Source organism: Cinclus cinclus, chromosome 4, assembly GCF_963662255.1.
Source record: "Cinclus cinclus chromosome 4, bCinCin1.1, whole genome shotgun sequence".
In the NCBI taxonomy this organism is placed as follows: domain Eukaryota; kingdom Metazoa; phylum Chordata; class Aves; order Passeriformes; family Cinclidae; genus Cinclus; species Cinclus cinclus.
The window spans coordinates 68,056,966-68,073,596 of record NC_085049.1 but is presented as its reverse complement, the minus strand read 5'-3'; the positions used below and the strand labels follow the sequence as shown (position 1 = coordinate 68,073,596).

Sequence of the window (16,631 nt, the reverse complement as noted above, 5' to 3'; positions counted from 1 at the left end):
CGGCTGCCCAGGATCTGCCACCCACCTCTGCTGGAAGGGGATGAAATGCCATAACCTCTGCTGACTGCACCTCCATGGAAAAATTCCAGGGTGACAGCTTAGAAGTGGTCCTACAGGAGACAGCCTGAGGTGTCCTGCCTGGTATTCCAGAGGGCACAAGTCCCAAACCTGCCAGCCTCATTCAGGTGTTTCTGACACCTGAGCTCAGCTCCAAAGACTTGGTTAACTTCTGTAGCATCTTAGAATTGTTCGTGCAGTGGCAGAAGGGCAAGGAGCACAGCAGCCTCCTGCCTCCCCAGATCCCTTTGAAGACATGGCTTCCTAATTGATCTTTAAGTGGTAACAAAGAGAATTAAAATGCCACAGGATGTTCACAGCCTGTTTGTTCTCAGGACTCCTGCCTCTTCCACAGAAAAAATGAGGGATATTTCTCTCCCAGACATATTCTGAAGTCTCCAGGAGAGAATTAATTCCAAAGCCATCTGTTTCTCATGTGTTCTGCCAGCTATTTATTTAATATAAAGGTTTTTTTAGACCTCTTCAGGCTTAATGCTTGAGGCCAAAATTGAATTAACATAATTTTATATATCATCCTTCAGTGGAGAACAGTCCTGTGGAGCAGGAGGGGAAAGAAAGGGAAAAGAAACATCCTTCATGAAAATATCCATTTCACCTCATTCCTGCCCACGCATGAAAACATGACTTGGGGGAAGCCAGTGAAGATGGACTTGCAATAAAACCTTGGCCCATTTAGTGATCCCAACATCTGGGAGGCTGAGGGGGATGGAGATGGTTTTTGAGTGGCTTCTGTATTCCATGTAACTGGAAATCAGGTCAAGAAGAGCATTTTCCAGGGGAAGATGACAAAGAGCTCCAGTGTGATTATGTGAGCTGAACCCACAATCCCAGTCAAGTCTGGAAGGCTCCACGGAGCCCTCACAGTCCCACAGGGTGATGACTTCCCTGTGAATGCTACCAGACAAAATGCCAATTTGGGAGGTTGAACTGTTCCTCACCAGGACACCTAGGAGCTAACACGACTGTAAAATCCCAGAGGTCAGAGAAAACACCTTAACGGTGTTCAGCAAGGTCCAAATCCCAGAGGTCAGAGAAAACACCTTAATGGTGTTCAGCAAGGTCCTAAACAGCATGTGGACACTCCAAATGCTGCTTAGACAGCAGCCAAAGCCCTCCTGCAGCACTGATGAACGTCCTACCAAAGTCAGACTCCTCAGGGGTTGTAAACTCAGAGTTTAGCCACAAAAATCTCCTTAGTCATCTAAAGCTCATTTTCTGTGCATGCCCAGACATCCTTCCCTAATCTGTCAGCTGCACCAGGGATCTTCCACGGGCAGCACTCTGGGGGCTGTCCCTGCTTCCCCAGCTCTCCCACGTCAGTCCCCAGCCCATCCCTGCTGTCCCGTTTGCCGTCACTGGAGATGAAGCCATGCAGTTGATGGTGCTCCAGGCACCATTTGGTCCATCCAAAAGCCAATCCTTGTGCTTTGCCAGCTGATTAATTCCTTGAATTTCAATGACTGCATTGACTCGACCTCCACCGAGGACAACAGGGACCTAAATGCGCGCTTGTCACACAGGCAACTGCACTGGAAAGTCCTAAAATGAGACAAGGTGGTGACAGCCCATAATGGCAGGAGGTGTTTAGGGTAGCTGGAGGAAGAGAAAGCACAAAAAGGCCTCCCCAGCATAAGAAACCAAGATTCCTGTCTTCTGTTACCTGCCCCAGGAGCTGTTGTGGGGGCTGTGTCTTTGCTGCCAGGTCGTGATGTCGGAGTGGTGATGAGGGATAGGGATCCAACCAGAGAGGTAACAGAAGCGTTGGTGCTTCCAGGACTGGTGGAAGGGATTGGTCCCTGGACTGGAGAACTGGAAGAAGAAGGAGGCTGCTTGGTGGCACACTGCGGAGGAGGGAATGTGCACTCCTTGGAGCTTTGGGGAGGGTCAGTCCTCAGCACTGTGGTGCTCACAGTGGTGTTAGGCAAATGATCCAAAGGCTGGTTTCCCTGAGGCTGTGTGCCAGGAGCGGATGTGTCAACAGCCCCTACAGCTCCTGGAGGACCGGCTGCATTAGTGACAACAGGTTTTGCAGCAGCAGTGCTCCCCAAACTTCCCAAACTGGCTGTTGTACCATTGTGCTGCTGGGAAACAGTGGGGCTTGCAGCAGAGGTGGTTTTGGGGGTAGTGGGGCCGTGTGAGGAGCTGTCCTGCACAGACGTGTGGGCTGGGGTGGTTATGGGGGTGGCCCCTGTCACCGCAATGGGGGACGGCGACGTTCCCGGGCTGGTGGTGGTGGTGCTTTGAGCTGTGGTGGTGGTGCTTTGAGCTGTGGTGGTTGATATCACAGCGTGCTGAGTGGTGGTGGTGGTGGTGGTGGTGGTGGTGGTGGTTTGGACTGTGGAAGGTGATGATGCAGGGGCAGTTGGTGAGGTTTCTTTAGCACTTGAAGGCGTGATTGTCGTGGTGGTTTCTGTTGCCTTGGCGGTTTCTTTGGTCGTGGTGGCTTCTGTGGTCATGATGGTCGGGTTTTGTTCTGGTTTTGCAGGATTCCCATCATCCTGAGAGCTGACACCTGGGGAAAAGTAAAAATGCCAAGGTAAATGCTGAACTAAGGAAGCTGCCCTTGGTTTCCCCTCAGAAAAGGTATTTGTAGGTATAAACACTGACATAAACCACAAGCCATTCACTCAGGGCTTGCCTTGTGCTCTCCAAAGTAATATCAAATTCCATGTTCTGGTATCACTGTGTCCAGCAGTGATACCAGATGGGAGGTCCAGATGGGAAGTCCAGCTTCCATTCAAAGCCCTGCAAGTAATTCCCAAAATAAAGCAGATCCAGCCCTTGTAAGGGGACAGCCAAGGGATGCACTGACTGCAAGTGTCCATCCCTGTTATGAGAGTCTCCCACATCCCTGAAAGGGATAAGGTGACACAATCGTTAAGGTTGGAAAACACCTCCAAGATCATTAAGCTCAAACAATTACCTCACATTATGACATGCAAAGAGATTTGTTTGGAAGAATACTTTAAACTTTCAAATGATGAAGCTGTTTCTCAGTGGGGGATGCAGCTGAAGGACAACTCCCCTGACAAGAGAGAGCTCTCCCACTGCAGAGAGCTCTGCAATGTGCTGCAATGCCAAAATGGGGCATTTTCACTGCTAAGCCAGTATAAAAATACGCATCTATTCTTCTGTTTGTAATCACTGCAGGAGCTCCATCAGTGGCCACAGAGAATCTCCCCACGTGGTGACCACCAGTTCTGGTCTCTCACTCAGATTCACCCCTGGAAAAGTTTGACCAATTTTTCACCTTTCAGGACACATGGGCTAAGCCCCTTTATCAAGGCAACAGCCTGATTTAGGGAGAAGGTTCCTCCATTTGGGGACTGTGCAGAAGAACTACTATATTTTTTTTTTCCCCATGAAACACTCATATATTATTTCCAACCCCCCAGAACAGGAATCACACTCCTAAGGGTTGGTTTTTAGCCTAATGATGCTCTCCAGAGATCTGCTTTGTTCCTCCATGCTGGCACACAGGCAAAGTATCTTCTCTTACAGAGCCTGTCTATTGACACTGATTGTGCATCAAAGATCTGATGAAGCTCAAGGTTCTGGTGGGAAAATTCAACTCCACCATGTCAGGATCTGGCTTGAGAAGGACCTGGGGAGTGGGATTTGGGATGGGGAGGCTGCGACAAGTTTGTGTTCCTGTAGGAACTGCCTGGGGACAGAGTGGTTTTGGAGGAGGCAGAGGAGCTACAGCTGGACATAGGCATCCAAAAAGGAAAAGGGAATGGGAAAGGAATATAGACTATAGACTAGAATATAGAATATAGAATATAGAATATAGAATATAGAATATCTCAGTTGGAATGTATCTACACTGATCAGCTCATACAACTGCATGACCATTTCAGGGGAATCATAGTACCACAGACTGATTTGGGTTAGAAATGACCTTAAAAATAATCTCATTTCAACCCCCTGCCATGGGCAGGGACACCTTCACTACCCCAGGGTACTCCAAGCTCTGTCCAACCTCACCTTGAATGTTTCCAGGGACAGGGCACCCACACCTTCTCTGGGCATGCTGTGCCAGGGTCTCACCACCCTCCCAGGGAAGAATTTCTTCCCAATATCCCATCTAATCCTGCTCTCTGTCACTTTAGAGCCATCACTGCTTGTCATGTCACTCCATGCCTTTGAAAAAGTTCAGATCTCCTCCCAAAACATGGTTTCCCCACCAAGAGCAGTCACTCCAGGAAACACAATCAAGATGTGAGTGTAACTGAAAGTAGCAGCATGAATTATTTTAGGAAACACTTGGCTTGTGAGGAGACATTTCCATTACATCTGCAGGAAAAGGACTTTTGTGGAGATAAGTCCTATTTCCTATAGGCTGACCACTGTCTGCAGGAGAATAAGAGGCAAAGAGGTAAAACATCATCACAGGGTCCTGTTTATCTGTTTATCACAGATAAACCCCAGGTGCTGAAGGTAGGAGGGAGTTTTGATCTACCACTTCCTTAGTTGTGTGGCTGGAATTGTCAATGATGGTTGCACCAAGCTGGGGAGAGACCAGCCATGCAGTGAGCCACAAAACAGGTTTGTCCCATAAATAGGGTTTGAAAGTTTGACAGGGGGTCTGACAACAAAAGAGGTACAAAAAAACCCCTAAAGGTAGAAACAATACAAAAGAGATGTAAAGAAACTAAGAAAGGATTCCAGGAAGGAAGGAAGGATTCCAGGAAGGAAGGAAGGAAGGAAGGAAGGAAGGAAGGAAGGAATCCCCCACTGGTCTAATTTACCCTTCATGCCCTGGCCTCATCCCAGAGGGGCAGAAATTAAAGACTCCAAAGAGAGGACAAAAAGACAATTAATTTCAACTCAGTCCAAGAGAAGGGGACAGGACCATGCTTTGGCTCTAGGCCAGTCCTGGTGGCCAGCTGGGACCACCCTATGATCCAAGGAACCAGGATCCCTGCTCCAGCACTTTCCTGTCCCACCCTGGGGAGATACACAGAGGATTTTACCAATTTTAGCAAAAAAATGAGGGCAAAAGCCCAAAGCAAGGGATTGTTCTGCTGATGGAGAGATCTGGTAGGATCCTCCAAGCTTGTCCTGGCTGGCATGGTAGCAGGGTCTTTTTTGGGGCACACAGAGTGACACAGACCCCCAAAAATGGCTGGGAAAAGAACCAAGACTCAAGTTGGTGCCCAAAAATCTCATTAGTGTTTTATTTTTCTGTATCTCTGCAGCCACACCTAGTGTTCCTCTTTACTAAGGTCAAGAGATATTAAAAAAAATCCATTTATTCTTCCTCATTAAGCCAGTGGATTTAAATGGGATCAAGGATCATGGGCTGGGCCTAGAACACACCAGTGGAAAGAAGCTGTGGCTACAGCTGGATGAGATCCTCTCCCACAGAGGAGCAACAACATCCATCTCCACACCCCTCCTGCACGTTTTTGGGCACCTTTCTGTCCGCAAAATTGACCTTTTTTATCCTGCTGCATTAAATTGCAAAGAAAACCAAAAAAACCAATCAAAAACAAAACCAGAACTTTTTTCTCACTGCTGCTGCACAAGGTGCTGCTCCAGTCACGGGGCTCAATACCTTCCTGCAGTTTTATTGCTCTGAGCTTAATGTTGTTGTTGTCCAGGGACAAAATTTAGAAAAATTGTTTTTTTTTTTTTTTTTTTTGGTGTCTTGCAGGATCACCACCAACAGAAGACCTGGCTTAGGCAAACCCACTGCACACTTAATTCCAAAGCAGAAACAACTACAGAACAAGCACTGCAGTCCCAGGAGTCACTGTTTTTCTTCCACGTGTACTGTATCTCCTTCAAATGTCAGAAAAAAAAAAATTTGTTGTTGTTGTTTTTTGGTTTTTTTTAATCTCTTCCTCCCTTGCTGTCCACCTGTGCCAAATTTCAGTGGCGGACTCAGGGATAATAACTGGTAACAAGCCCCTGTTTGCCTGGGCTGGTGGCCAGTATTGCCTGACAACTGTCCCCAACAGAAGAAACAAGAAGGATCTGGTTGAAGGAGGAGAAAACCCCTGGTAAGAACAGCCAGACAGGACAGGATTATGTTTGGGGCCCCTTAAGCATGAAAATCTCTCACAAAAGATACAACAAGTCCCTTTGCAGGGAACAAGTGATCCCTTCACGCCATGAGGCCCAGAGATAAAAGGATCGAAGACATCCGTGAGAGAGGAGGACGATGGAGGAGAGATCCTCCAAGTTATCCCTTACCCAGAGGAGACCCTTACCAAAAGAAAGCCCGCTTGAATTTCAGCCAGAGTCCCTCACCCTTTTGTCCAGAAGGCAGAAAAAACCCACCTGGATCTTCCTGGCAGCATTTTGGCATGCCAAGGCCGCTTTTTTGATTTCACTTTTCTGGACTGTCACCAATTCCACATTTTAGGGAAGATGAGAGCAATTTAGCAGCCACTTGGGGTTATTTTGACAGCGGTGAGTCTAAAGGTTGATCTACACTTCTCTTGTTGTGTGTATCCCTCAGAAATCCCAAACCCTGGTGCTGGCCGTGGGGTAGATCTGTGGGAGGAGGGCGCGAGCTCTCCACGCATCCGTGAGCTCGTCCGCCAAACAGGAGGAAATGAGAGCACTGCAAAAACATGATTTCATGTCCGGATATGTGTATCCCATGACCCAGCCTGTGATACAGTGTGTCTGGGATGGGGACAGCCAGGAGGGGACACAACTTTCCCTCACTGCTAATTACCCCAAGGTGCTCCTTTGGTACATTTGGGAGGTTGGAAGAGGGCACTCATGGATGGGGATGGTGTGGGAGTTCTCTGAGCAGGGGCGGGTGGGATGTAAAGAGTCACCCAAAATGGAAAAGGAAAGGTGAGCTGCTTTGTGCCGGCACAGCTCCTCGCAATAGCAGTCACAGACACAGCTCTGAGCTGCTGTGCACCACCTCTAACCACAGACCCATGGAATCACAGAATGGTTTGGGTTGAACAGGACCTTCAAGGCCCTCTAGTCCAACCCTCTGCCATGGGCAGGGACATCTTCCACTGTCCCAGGATACTCCAAGCCTTGCCCTCGAGAACTTCAGGGATGGAGCAGACACAGCTTCTCTGAGAGCCTCACCACCCTCACAGGGAGAAATTTCCTACTAATATATAATCTAAAGCTTCTCTCTTCCAGTTTAACCATGCCATGGAGTGACACTCTGGTTGTAACCTCAATGCAGTGAGTACATGGACTTTTGCAGGCTGGGGAAGGCACTCAGGGGAGAAGCTTTTTGGAAAGGTCAAGGCTTGGAGCGCCAAAAGAGAATCAAACAGGCTCAAAATGCAAAGTGAAAGGACACGTCCCATCCATCCTCTCACTGCCCACCCAAAGCCAGTGATTAATTCCCTCTCCACACAGCTCTTCTGATTAATTCCCTCCCCAACAGCTTCCCACTTCCTATTTTGGTAACACCTCCCCCTGTCTCCCCCTCGACCACCTTGTTGAAACAGCTCAGATATTGGCTGAAATTCTATTAATAGTGAGAAAAGGAAACGCAAAAGAATAACTTAGGAAATGGTGGGTGACACACCCCACACTGGTGGGCTGAGCCCGGCTCCGAGCCTTACGCCAGCTCCTGCTCCTCCCAAGGTGGGATGAGAAAGCCAAGGAGCCTGAGCAACCCAGGGAAGGGATGTGAGCCAGGCCCTAAGGAAGTTCCTATTTTCCTCCCCTTTTGTGCAGCCTTTCCTGATTGAACAGGGGCAGTGGGTTGAGTTCGTCAAAAGCAAAGCAGGGGCTGAGGCTCCGGGGTTGTCCTTTCCTAGGGGACAGCACTTGCCAAAGTGGGTGAGGAAGTCCTGGGCTTTTCTTTGCATTGCAAGAAGATCCTAAGAGCAAGGAGAGTTTTATCCCCCTGCTGCAATGCAGCCATGTCTGAGGTGCAGCAGAGCCCAGTCCCTGCAGAGGACAGGAAATCTGTCACCTCCTTTTGAAACTGTGAGAGGGATCAGATTGGCAGAATATCACAGAACAGTGTTATTTATCCTGGAATTAAGCTGGGCTACTAGAGCAAGTGGTTACTTCACAGGGTTTTTAATTTTGCCTGTGTAGAGGCTCTTTCCCTTCCATCATCTTAGGGATAGATGGGATCCAAACAGCATCTTCCTGAGCTGGCTGCAGAGATTTTAGTGAGGAATGTGGTACAAGGATGGTTTAAACACCACCCTGGCACTCTCCATGTCTTAAGATGCTTTCCTAATGAGCATCACCCAACCCCTTTGCTGCCAGCCTCACCATCAGCTTCATGAAATGGCTTCACCCAGGCCAAAGATCAACTTGGCTTCCTGAGTTAGAGAATGGGGAAAGGTCCAACAGCAGCTGCCAGAGCATTTGCCCTCTAATCCATCAGTCCAGTCATCCAGTGCAGACATATCCTCTCCAAAACCCTGCCAGAATAAAAACTGCTGCAGAACAGTTTTGATAGAATTGCTCTGTAGAATGTTAAAGACGAGACCTAATGGCTGGGTATAATTACTGATGCAATAACATTTGGGGAGGGGCTGTATCAAATAAGTGTGGGCAGCAGGTCAGGGAGGGGATTCTTGGCTGTGAGGGGAGTGAGACCCTGGCACAAGGTGCCCAGAGAAGCTGTGGCTACCCCATCCTGAAAGTGTCCAAGGCCAGGTTAGATGTGGTTTGGAGCAACCTGGGATATTGGAAGGTGTCCCTGCCATGGCTGGAGGATTAGAATAGGAGGATCTTTAAGGTTCTTTCTAAACCAAACCATTCTATGGTTCTATGAAATGAGTGTGGACTCTGATCTAAAGCCACCAGGTTTATCGTCAGTAAGGAACCTCCTTTTCCCTGCTGTGAAGAGACTCTATTGAAAAACCTCTACAAATTGCTGCTGTTTAGATTGTGTGTGGAAGTGACAATGAGATCGAGGCAAGGATGCTGACAAGTGCCCTCTTCTCTGCTGTCAGGTTGAAGGAATCTGCAGCCACAGCCTCTGAAAACCCTTCCAATAAACCATTACTGTCTGGACTTGGAGGAGAGCGGGGGAGGGGGGGAATTATGTGTTTCAAGCCCCAGGCAGTTTTGCCTCATCTCCAGATTGAGAGGAGCATCCAGGGCTTCCTACTCCACTGCCAGCCTGGAGATACCCCTCAGCATGACATCTGGGGCAAGTCCTCACAGCATTTCAGCATCATCTTGAGGACTCTAAGTCTTCAGCATTTTGCAGTGAGTCACATCCCCACAGTAGCCAAAAGGCCACTCTGATTCCAGAACTGGGAAAAATTTAAGTTTTTCCTACTTTTGCCAAGTACAAGTAACCCTGAAGCCCAAAGGGCAGGACTTGAAGCTAACTTCACGTGAGCTTTGGCTGCTTCACCCTCTCTGTTAGATCTACCTGGCTTTATTTTATTCACACAACAGCCTTTAAACCTCCTTGGTTTCAGCCAAGAAACCCACCTGCAGCCTGATACACTTTTCCTGCCAGGACTGCAACACATGTCCTCAGAATCCCGGTTTTGATGAACCAGCATTTTCTGATGACAAACTTGCTTCATTAACAAATTCCCCATCAGCACTTTCTGAAAGTGTTTGAGCCAGCTCAGCTTGTCTGCTTCATTTGGAAGTATTACAAATATTAAACATAATCATCCCAATGCACACCTCCCCACACTCCTCTTTTCCTGTAGCCCTGACTCGTCTCCTCTTTGCTCCCTTAGTCCCTCTAAACACCACATTTGGGGAGGAAGAAATGGGTTCATTTGCTGCACTTATTAATGACCAGACAGTGGATTTGAGGGAGTGGGAATACCTCAGTGTTCCCTCATTCCCACCTTCTCAAAAACATTGTTGTTGAATTGTCCTCCATGCCACACTTGCACCTCTCCTGAATTTCTCCTCAAAGTCTAGGGTTTGCCAGAAATTTGTGATCAGTGGCATTTTTCACTCAGGTGGATCCAACTTTTCCATCCCAGGCTGTTCTGCATCCCATGGCCAGCTCCATCCAGAGGTGAGGAATGCCAGCAGTGGGAAGTCCAGCCTCTCTTATGGATAAACATAGGACATCCTATTTAGGATTGTGTTTCCATGACTCTTCTCATGGAAAATCTGTGGCTATCTAAAAAGTGAAGGGAAAGAGAAAAAAAAGCATCAGAAGGAGACAGGAAGACCACTGTGGAAAACGAAAGCTCCAAAATTCTTCACAGGATGTTGTCAAGGAGTCAAACAAACACAAACACTCGTGCCCACTTCTATCCACGCAACCCACAGGCATTTTTCACCACTAAGCCTGGAAATAACCCTCTTTCCATCAGGGGAAAGAGGATATTTCCATCCCATCCACAATGGGATTTTGAAGGTTCTTGACTCCAGCCTTGCACCTTTCCCAGGCTGCAGAATGAGCTGGAGTCTCTGCAGCCAGAAAAACCTTGTCATGTAGGAAATGACACAGGAACTGCTAGGGAAACGTGGGGAGCACGAGCCGACAAACCTCATGGCATGAGCCTCATGTCCCAGCCTGACCAGCCCTCCCAAACACAGAGCATGGCCATGCTCCTGTCTTCTCCTGAATCCTTTATACCACTGGAGTGGAGCTATCCCGTGATGACCTTGCTGCTTTGAAGGATTTGTGGCCTGTATCAAGAGAGCATCAATCACCCATTGCTGAAGGACATGGTGTCTGGTACATTTTGCCCTGAGACCCCTCTATTTCTGCAAAAGTCACACAGGACTTTGGAAAAAACTCAAGGTTTACACCAAGTAATGGGCCAGAAAATCTCTCTGGATCAAGGTTAAGCACAAGGTGCTTCTGTCCCAAAACAGTGGTCGTGGGTCAACACAACACTGAAAACAGCAGGAAAGCTGTAAGAATACAGAACTTTGTAATACACTGAATATCTGGGGTTTTTCTTCAGTGCTGTAAGTCTTTAAGATGGTCTTTCAGGATTTTGTCTGTGAACATGAGCACTAAGCTTTTTTTTTTTTTTTTTTTTTTAAGAAAAGGCAAATAGGTAAAAATTGAAGATTTTTCTGAATTTGGACAGGAATCTCAAGTCCGTGAGAAGAACATAAAGACTGGGATTGTCAGATTGAGAATCCCACCTTGACCACATGAGGATCCCACTAGGCTTTGCCACCTCTCTCCGGGGTGGAAGAAGGGTTGGAGGAACTTCACCACCTCTCCCCAGGGTTGAGGGCTGGGCCAGGAGTTGATTCCAGCACTAAGGAGCTGTGGAGCCATCAGCAAGGTGGTGGGAAGGAGACTTTTGGAGAAGCCAACACTATGAACTGCTTAGCCAAAGCATCAGCTTTGCTCTTAAGGGTTCAACTTTCCCATCTCAGCAGCCCCTCCTGGGGATGTCCTTTCTCCAGCCCTGCCACTGTGTCAGGGGACACAGACTTATTCATTAAGACAGAGAAAAAGTCCCTCCCTGTGCTCTTCACCCCAGAAAGATGAATCATCCCTTGCTGGACTTTCCTGGAGGACTTCACTCCAGACAGCCTGGAAGGAGTGAGGATGTGAGCCCGCAAGACAGGAGCTGATTTTTATACAGCCTGATGGCTTGTCTGCACAGGGGTACTCAGAGAAAAATTAATCTAAAATTAAAAGGAGGCATGATTTCAGAGTGGTTTTGTCAAAGTGCACACAACCCACCAGGAGGCCACTTTTGCTCAGCTTTAAATCAGTCTTTATTTAATTTAGCCCAAATGAAGTCTGTTAAATCAAATAAAAATCTCCTCATCTCTTAAACCTGGTGAGGGGGAGACAATGCACTTTAGGAAAGTTAACTCGGGAGAAATTTGGTGGTGGTCCCCACAAAACAAGCTCCTAAATGTTGCATTGACCAAACATCAGGGATGGGACACACCTTGCTCCTCAGCTGAGGTTGGCCTTTCCTAATTCCTGAGCATGGAGAGCTCTGATCGATGTCAGATTTGATGTCACATCATAGAATCATAGATTAGTTTGGGTCAGAACAGATGTTTAAAACCTTGTCCAACCCCCCTGCAATGAGCAGGGACATCTTCAACTAGATCAGGTGGCTCAGAGTCCCTTCCAACTTGATCTTGAACATTTCCAGGGATGGGGTATCCCCAGCTTCACTGTACAAAGTGTGCCAGCATCTCATCATCATTATAATAAAAAATCTCTGCCTTGCGTTTAACTTAAATTGAACCTTGTTCAGTTTAAAACCATCATCCCTCATCCTAATGCAACCGACCCTGTTAAAAAGTTTGTTCATATCATTTTTCTAAGCCCTCTGACCTACAGAAAGGCCACAATCAGGTCTCCCTTGAACACAGTATTTTTCCAGTTTTTACCATGGAGAAAGGAGGACCACAAGAAGGCAGAGCGTTCTACAAGTTGTCGGGTGGCACAGGGGGATGAAATTCCTCGCCTTGCTCTCCTCTCCAGCTGGCTGGGTCCATATTTGGGTTCATGCTGAGCAAGACAGGGATGGAGCTGGCCCTGAGCTATTCATCCTGCCAGCTGAACCTCTGCCAGCTGGCCAGCACTGGGGAAGAGTTGTCACATCCAATGTCACTCAAGTTGGGTGCTGTGCATCAGTCCAGACTTTATCCACAGGTGATGAGGGTCACAGGGCTCTTGTGGAGCAGAGCTCCTGTGGGTTGGTTATGCAGCCAAAACTCCCCTCACTTTTTGTGAGTGCCACTCTAATTTTTGCAGTGAGGAAGAGGAGCACCCTTTCTTGCAGTGGGGGCTCTTCCTAAAGGAAAAAGATCAGCCCCAAGCCCAAGGACAGTCTACTGTCTTCTCTGGGACCTCACAGCCTGACAAAGCCCGGCCACAGAGAGGCATTAAAGAGTATTAGCAGCAGGGTTCTAATGCCCAAACTTGTGCCATCAAAACCGAGGATGCCATCCTCAGCTGGAGGCTGAAGCTGCAGGCCCAGCACACAGGAGGTCCCAGCCACAGCCCAAAGGGGCAGAAAACAAGAGGAGAGACCCTAAACCCAAAAGAATAAGGAGACCTTGGCCTGGCCATAGGCTACTCTGGTACAGGTGAGCGGGAGGTCAGTTTGTGCTGTGGTACTGCAACACGTTGTGCCCTGATTCTTCCACCTCCCTTTCCACCTCCCCTGAAGATTTACAGCAGGAGTCACCCTCAGGCAGCAGCCTCTGCCTGCTCCCCTCACCACTGCTGGTTGTGGTGGGGAGCTTGCCAGTCCCCTGGGGCTGTGCTCAGGGCAGAACTCAGATAATGACTGCATATCCCTAGGGCAGGACACCGAGGGGACATGGTGGGGACAGGATAAGGTCCAGAACCTCACCCTCCTTTGTGCACCCAGCAGCTCTGATGAGTCACAAGCCCAAATTTAAGCCCTTCAGCCAGAAAATTTATTTTCAATCTTTTTGGGGTCGCGAGTCATATTGCCTCCCCCAGCCCATCTCACACACCACCCACTACCAGGCCAGGATGAGCCCAATGAGGATGACCTGAAATATCTTGAACTGGATAATGTTTTGGGCCCCTTCCAGCTGGAGATATGCTGTGATTCTGAGATCTTTGATTTATTCATGGTTTATTTTTTGGTTTATGTAAGGTGATGTGAAAGGCACAGGTGATGGCAAGTGACAGAGAAGCCACCTCTAATAGGCACTGGTGACCCCCGCAAGCATCCCAGCCTCTCTGAGTAAAATTTTGGGTGATTCCTTGTTAAACATCACCCCCCAGTTCTGTCTGCTTTGCTTCTCTTTCAGGCTATGCTAGAGACAAATTCCTCTGCAGTCACACCTGGGACACCTGCAAATCGTCACCGACATAAAAGCTTCCACCTCACACCCCTCATCCCATAGATGAATGGATGAAGATGGCAGAAGATGGATGCCAGGATCCACCCCTCCACCATGGTCTGTCCCCAATGACCTCGGCTAGCCGGGGTTACTGAGCCAGCAGCCTGGAGATTTCCTGTCAATGCCGTGAGGAGAGCTCCACATTTCCTTGGGATCCTTTGTGTGTCCATGCTATTTTGGGCCCAACCTTTTTTTTATTTTTTTTTTTCCCCTCCAGTTCCACACCCACACCTCCGTCAGGGTGGGGTCTTCCCAGATAATTGGGAAGCTCTATATATATACATGTGCATGCATGATCACCTACATATATTTATATATCTGGGCCCGTGAGTGGAGCCTTTGGGCATGGGCTGGACTTGGCAGGAGGCTCGGTGCTATTCTTTAGGTGGAGAGAGCCTCGGAAGGGAAGGACACAGCCAACCCTCCCTCTTATTCAAAACTATTTAAAGACTGTCTGGCACGGAGTTTCTTTCCCACCAAATGGCTCCAGTGACAATCTGGCTTTACAGGCCCGTGTAATCTGATCAGCTTCTATTGTTGGCAATTTTGTAATTGCCTCATTATTTAACTCTCCTGAAACGGTCCATTTTACATGAATAGAAATCCATTTTAGCTTTTTGTTTTGTCTGTTTGTTTGTTTGTTTTATTTTGTTTTTCAGGAGCAGTGGGACTCAGTTTACATTTGAAGCACTTGTGTTCTTTGGTACCTCCTGCTTCTCCCCTCCTTAAAATAATACACACGATCTCAGAAATCTCTTATTAAAGGCACAAACAGTGAGAAACTACCTTTTCCACTGTTGTCCCAGGGCAGGACCCTCCAGCAGAGCATATCTGTTACCCAGTGGCCTCTTAGGTGGAAGCAGCTCAAGCAGAGGAAGTGTCCAAGGCCAGGTTGAATGGGATTTGAGGAACCTGGTCCAGAGGCAGGTATCCCGACCCTTAGCAGGGGGGTGGAACGAGATGGTCTTTAAAGTCCCTCCCCACTCAAACCATTTTACAATTCCATGTTCTCAGATTTACCCCCCAAGAGGAAGGATGCTCCTGTAAGCACTGTGTGCTGGCTCAGCTCCTTGCTCAGCTACAGCTCTCTAAAACAACCCTTGTTACACTTGTCAATCTCTCCCTGCCTCAGTTTCCCCACCTCTACCTGCAAGAGTGGGCAGATTTTGGACAGAGGAGCTATCTTCATTTACAGGCTGATCCAGCACCTTTCTAACCGGGGCCCCAACCTTGGTTAGGTGCCAGAGCAATACAAATAATTACTAATAGTAAATCCCATGAGAGTCTATTACATTATGGTTCAACTTCCTCCCAAACAATTGCTCCTCTTCCTTGCTTTGTGTGTTCTTCAAAAGAAGCGGCTGCTGTGCTTTAGGGCTGGGACACTGGCCCTGGTAAACACACACCCAGCGTTCCTGCTCCGCTGGGCCTGGGCAGCAAGGAGATAAATCTGAATTGAGACAATCACACTGCAGGCAGAACAAACCCTGAGGGTTTAATGGAAATGGCAAGGTAGCTGCACTAAACAGTGTTTGTCCTGTGGAGTCCCTCAGGGTGCATTTATTCACTGTTTTTGGGACAGAGCGGCAATGAGAGCTAGAATTGTCAAGAGCAGAAGTGCCCACTGGTCTCAGGGCTCAAAACATCTTCATTCAGAGTGGTGAGGGTCCTGGCAGTGCAGGAGCTGAGGGAAGCAGGCATTTACTGTGGGCACATCTCTTGCCAGTGCTTGGACATGTCTCTTCTTTCCACTTGCACAGCACCACCCAAAAAGTACATAAAGGGAAAGATGGCCCAGAAATGGGAAGAAAAATGCCCTTGGCCTACAGCCAGTGGATCAAATTGTTCTACACAGTATGGGAGCCATAGGTTTAGGTGCAATATCAAACTCCTACAGGAGCTGGGAACTCAAAATATCAAGTGTCCAACAAAAACTGTGATGGTAAAGCAGAGAGGCAGCCCCAAAGTGGCTTAAGTGGGCTTTGGGTGAGCTTTCTTGAGGTCCTTGGGGCTCATTCAAACACCTTGCTCTGCAACACATGGTGGGATATCTCTGAGGAGGTTTTCCCATTGCCACGACCAGGAATTAAAGCCTGCACAGCAAGTGGCAAAGTGGAGAAGGAGGAAAGGTCTTGCTTCTTAATCAGCCAACTGGCCTGACTTAATGCTGACAAAGAACAATGTCTATTTTGGTCATCCATTCCAAGATGGAGCCTGCAAAAGCTTTAATTAGTCAATTAAAAGTGGCTTTGTCATAGGAGATGAGACACAAGCGGGATCAGCCAGCTGGGTTCTTGGCTGCTGAATGACATTGTCTTTCCAGCCCAATGACCTCATTGTTAATGACTCAATAGGGGAACAATGTTGTCCACCCAGCAGCCCAGCAAGGAGTTAGACTCCTGCGTGGTTACAGCTGAGCAGAAGAGTACGGGAAGTTGTGGGATGTCACCAGGTTGGGGATGCAACGCTTTGCACTCAGTAGGTTTCAATGGCGTTGGTTGCATGCCGAGAAACCCCAGAAAAGTAATATATGACAAAAACTACAGCACACAGCAATGGTTGTACTCAGCTCCCCAAAAACTTGCTGGACAGGTAGTGAGTTTGAGCACAGAGATTCACTGGTCAGGGAGGAAAAACCTAAATAGTATCTAGAGGAAAGCAAAACTTAGAGCACCTACACCTAGGGTGTTCTGGATGGAACAGACCCTGTCCATGTCACCTTTTGAGCTCAGGGCTTTGTTGATATTTCCCTGACACCAAATCCTTCTCTCCAGGGCAGTGCCTGGAGGCTGTGC

The 16,631-nt window shown here is 48.1% G+C and overlaps 1 protein-coding gene across 1 annotated transcript in view; it reads right to left on the bottom strand.

The window, feature by feature from the left end:
- The window catches only part of PODXL (podocalyxin like), a 44,846-nt gene that overhangs the window by 13,360 nt on the left and 14,855 nt on the right, over positions 1 to 16,631 (bottom strand). Inside the window, exon 2 of the mRNA XM_062492433.1 lies at positions 1,739 to 2,590. Coding sequence (XP_062348417.1) covers positions 1,739 to 2,534 — 796 coding nt within the window. The 5' untranslated portion in view covers positions 2,535 to 2,590. The remainder of the gene's footprint in view (positions 1 to 1,738; positions 2,591 to 16,631) is intronic.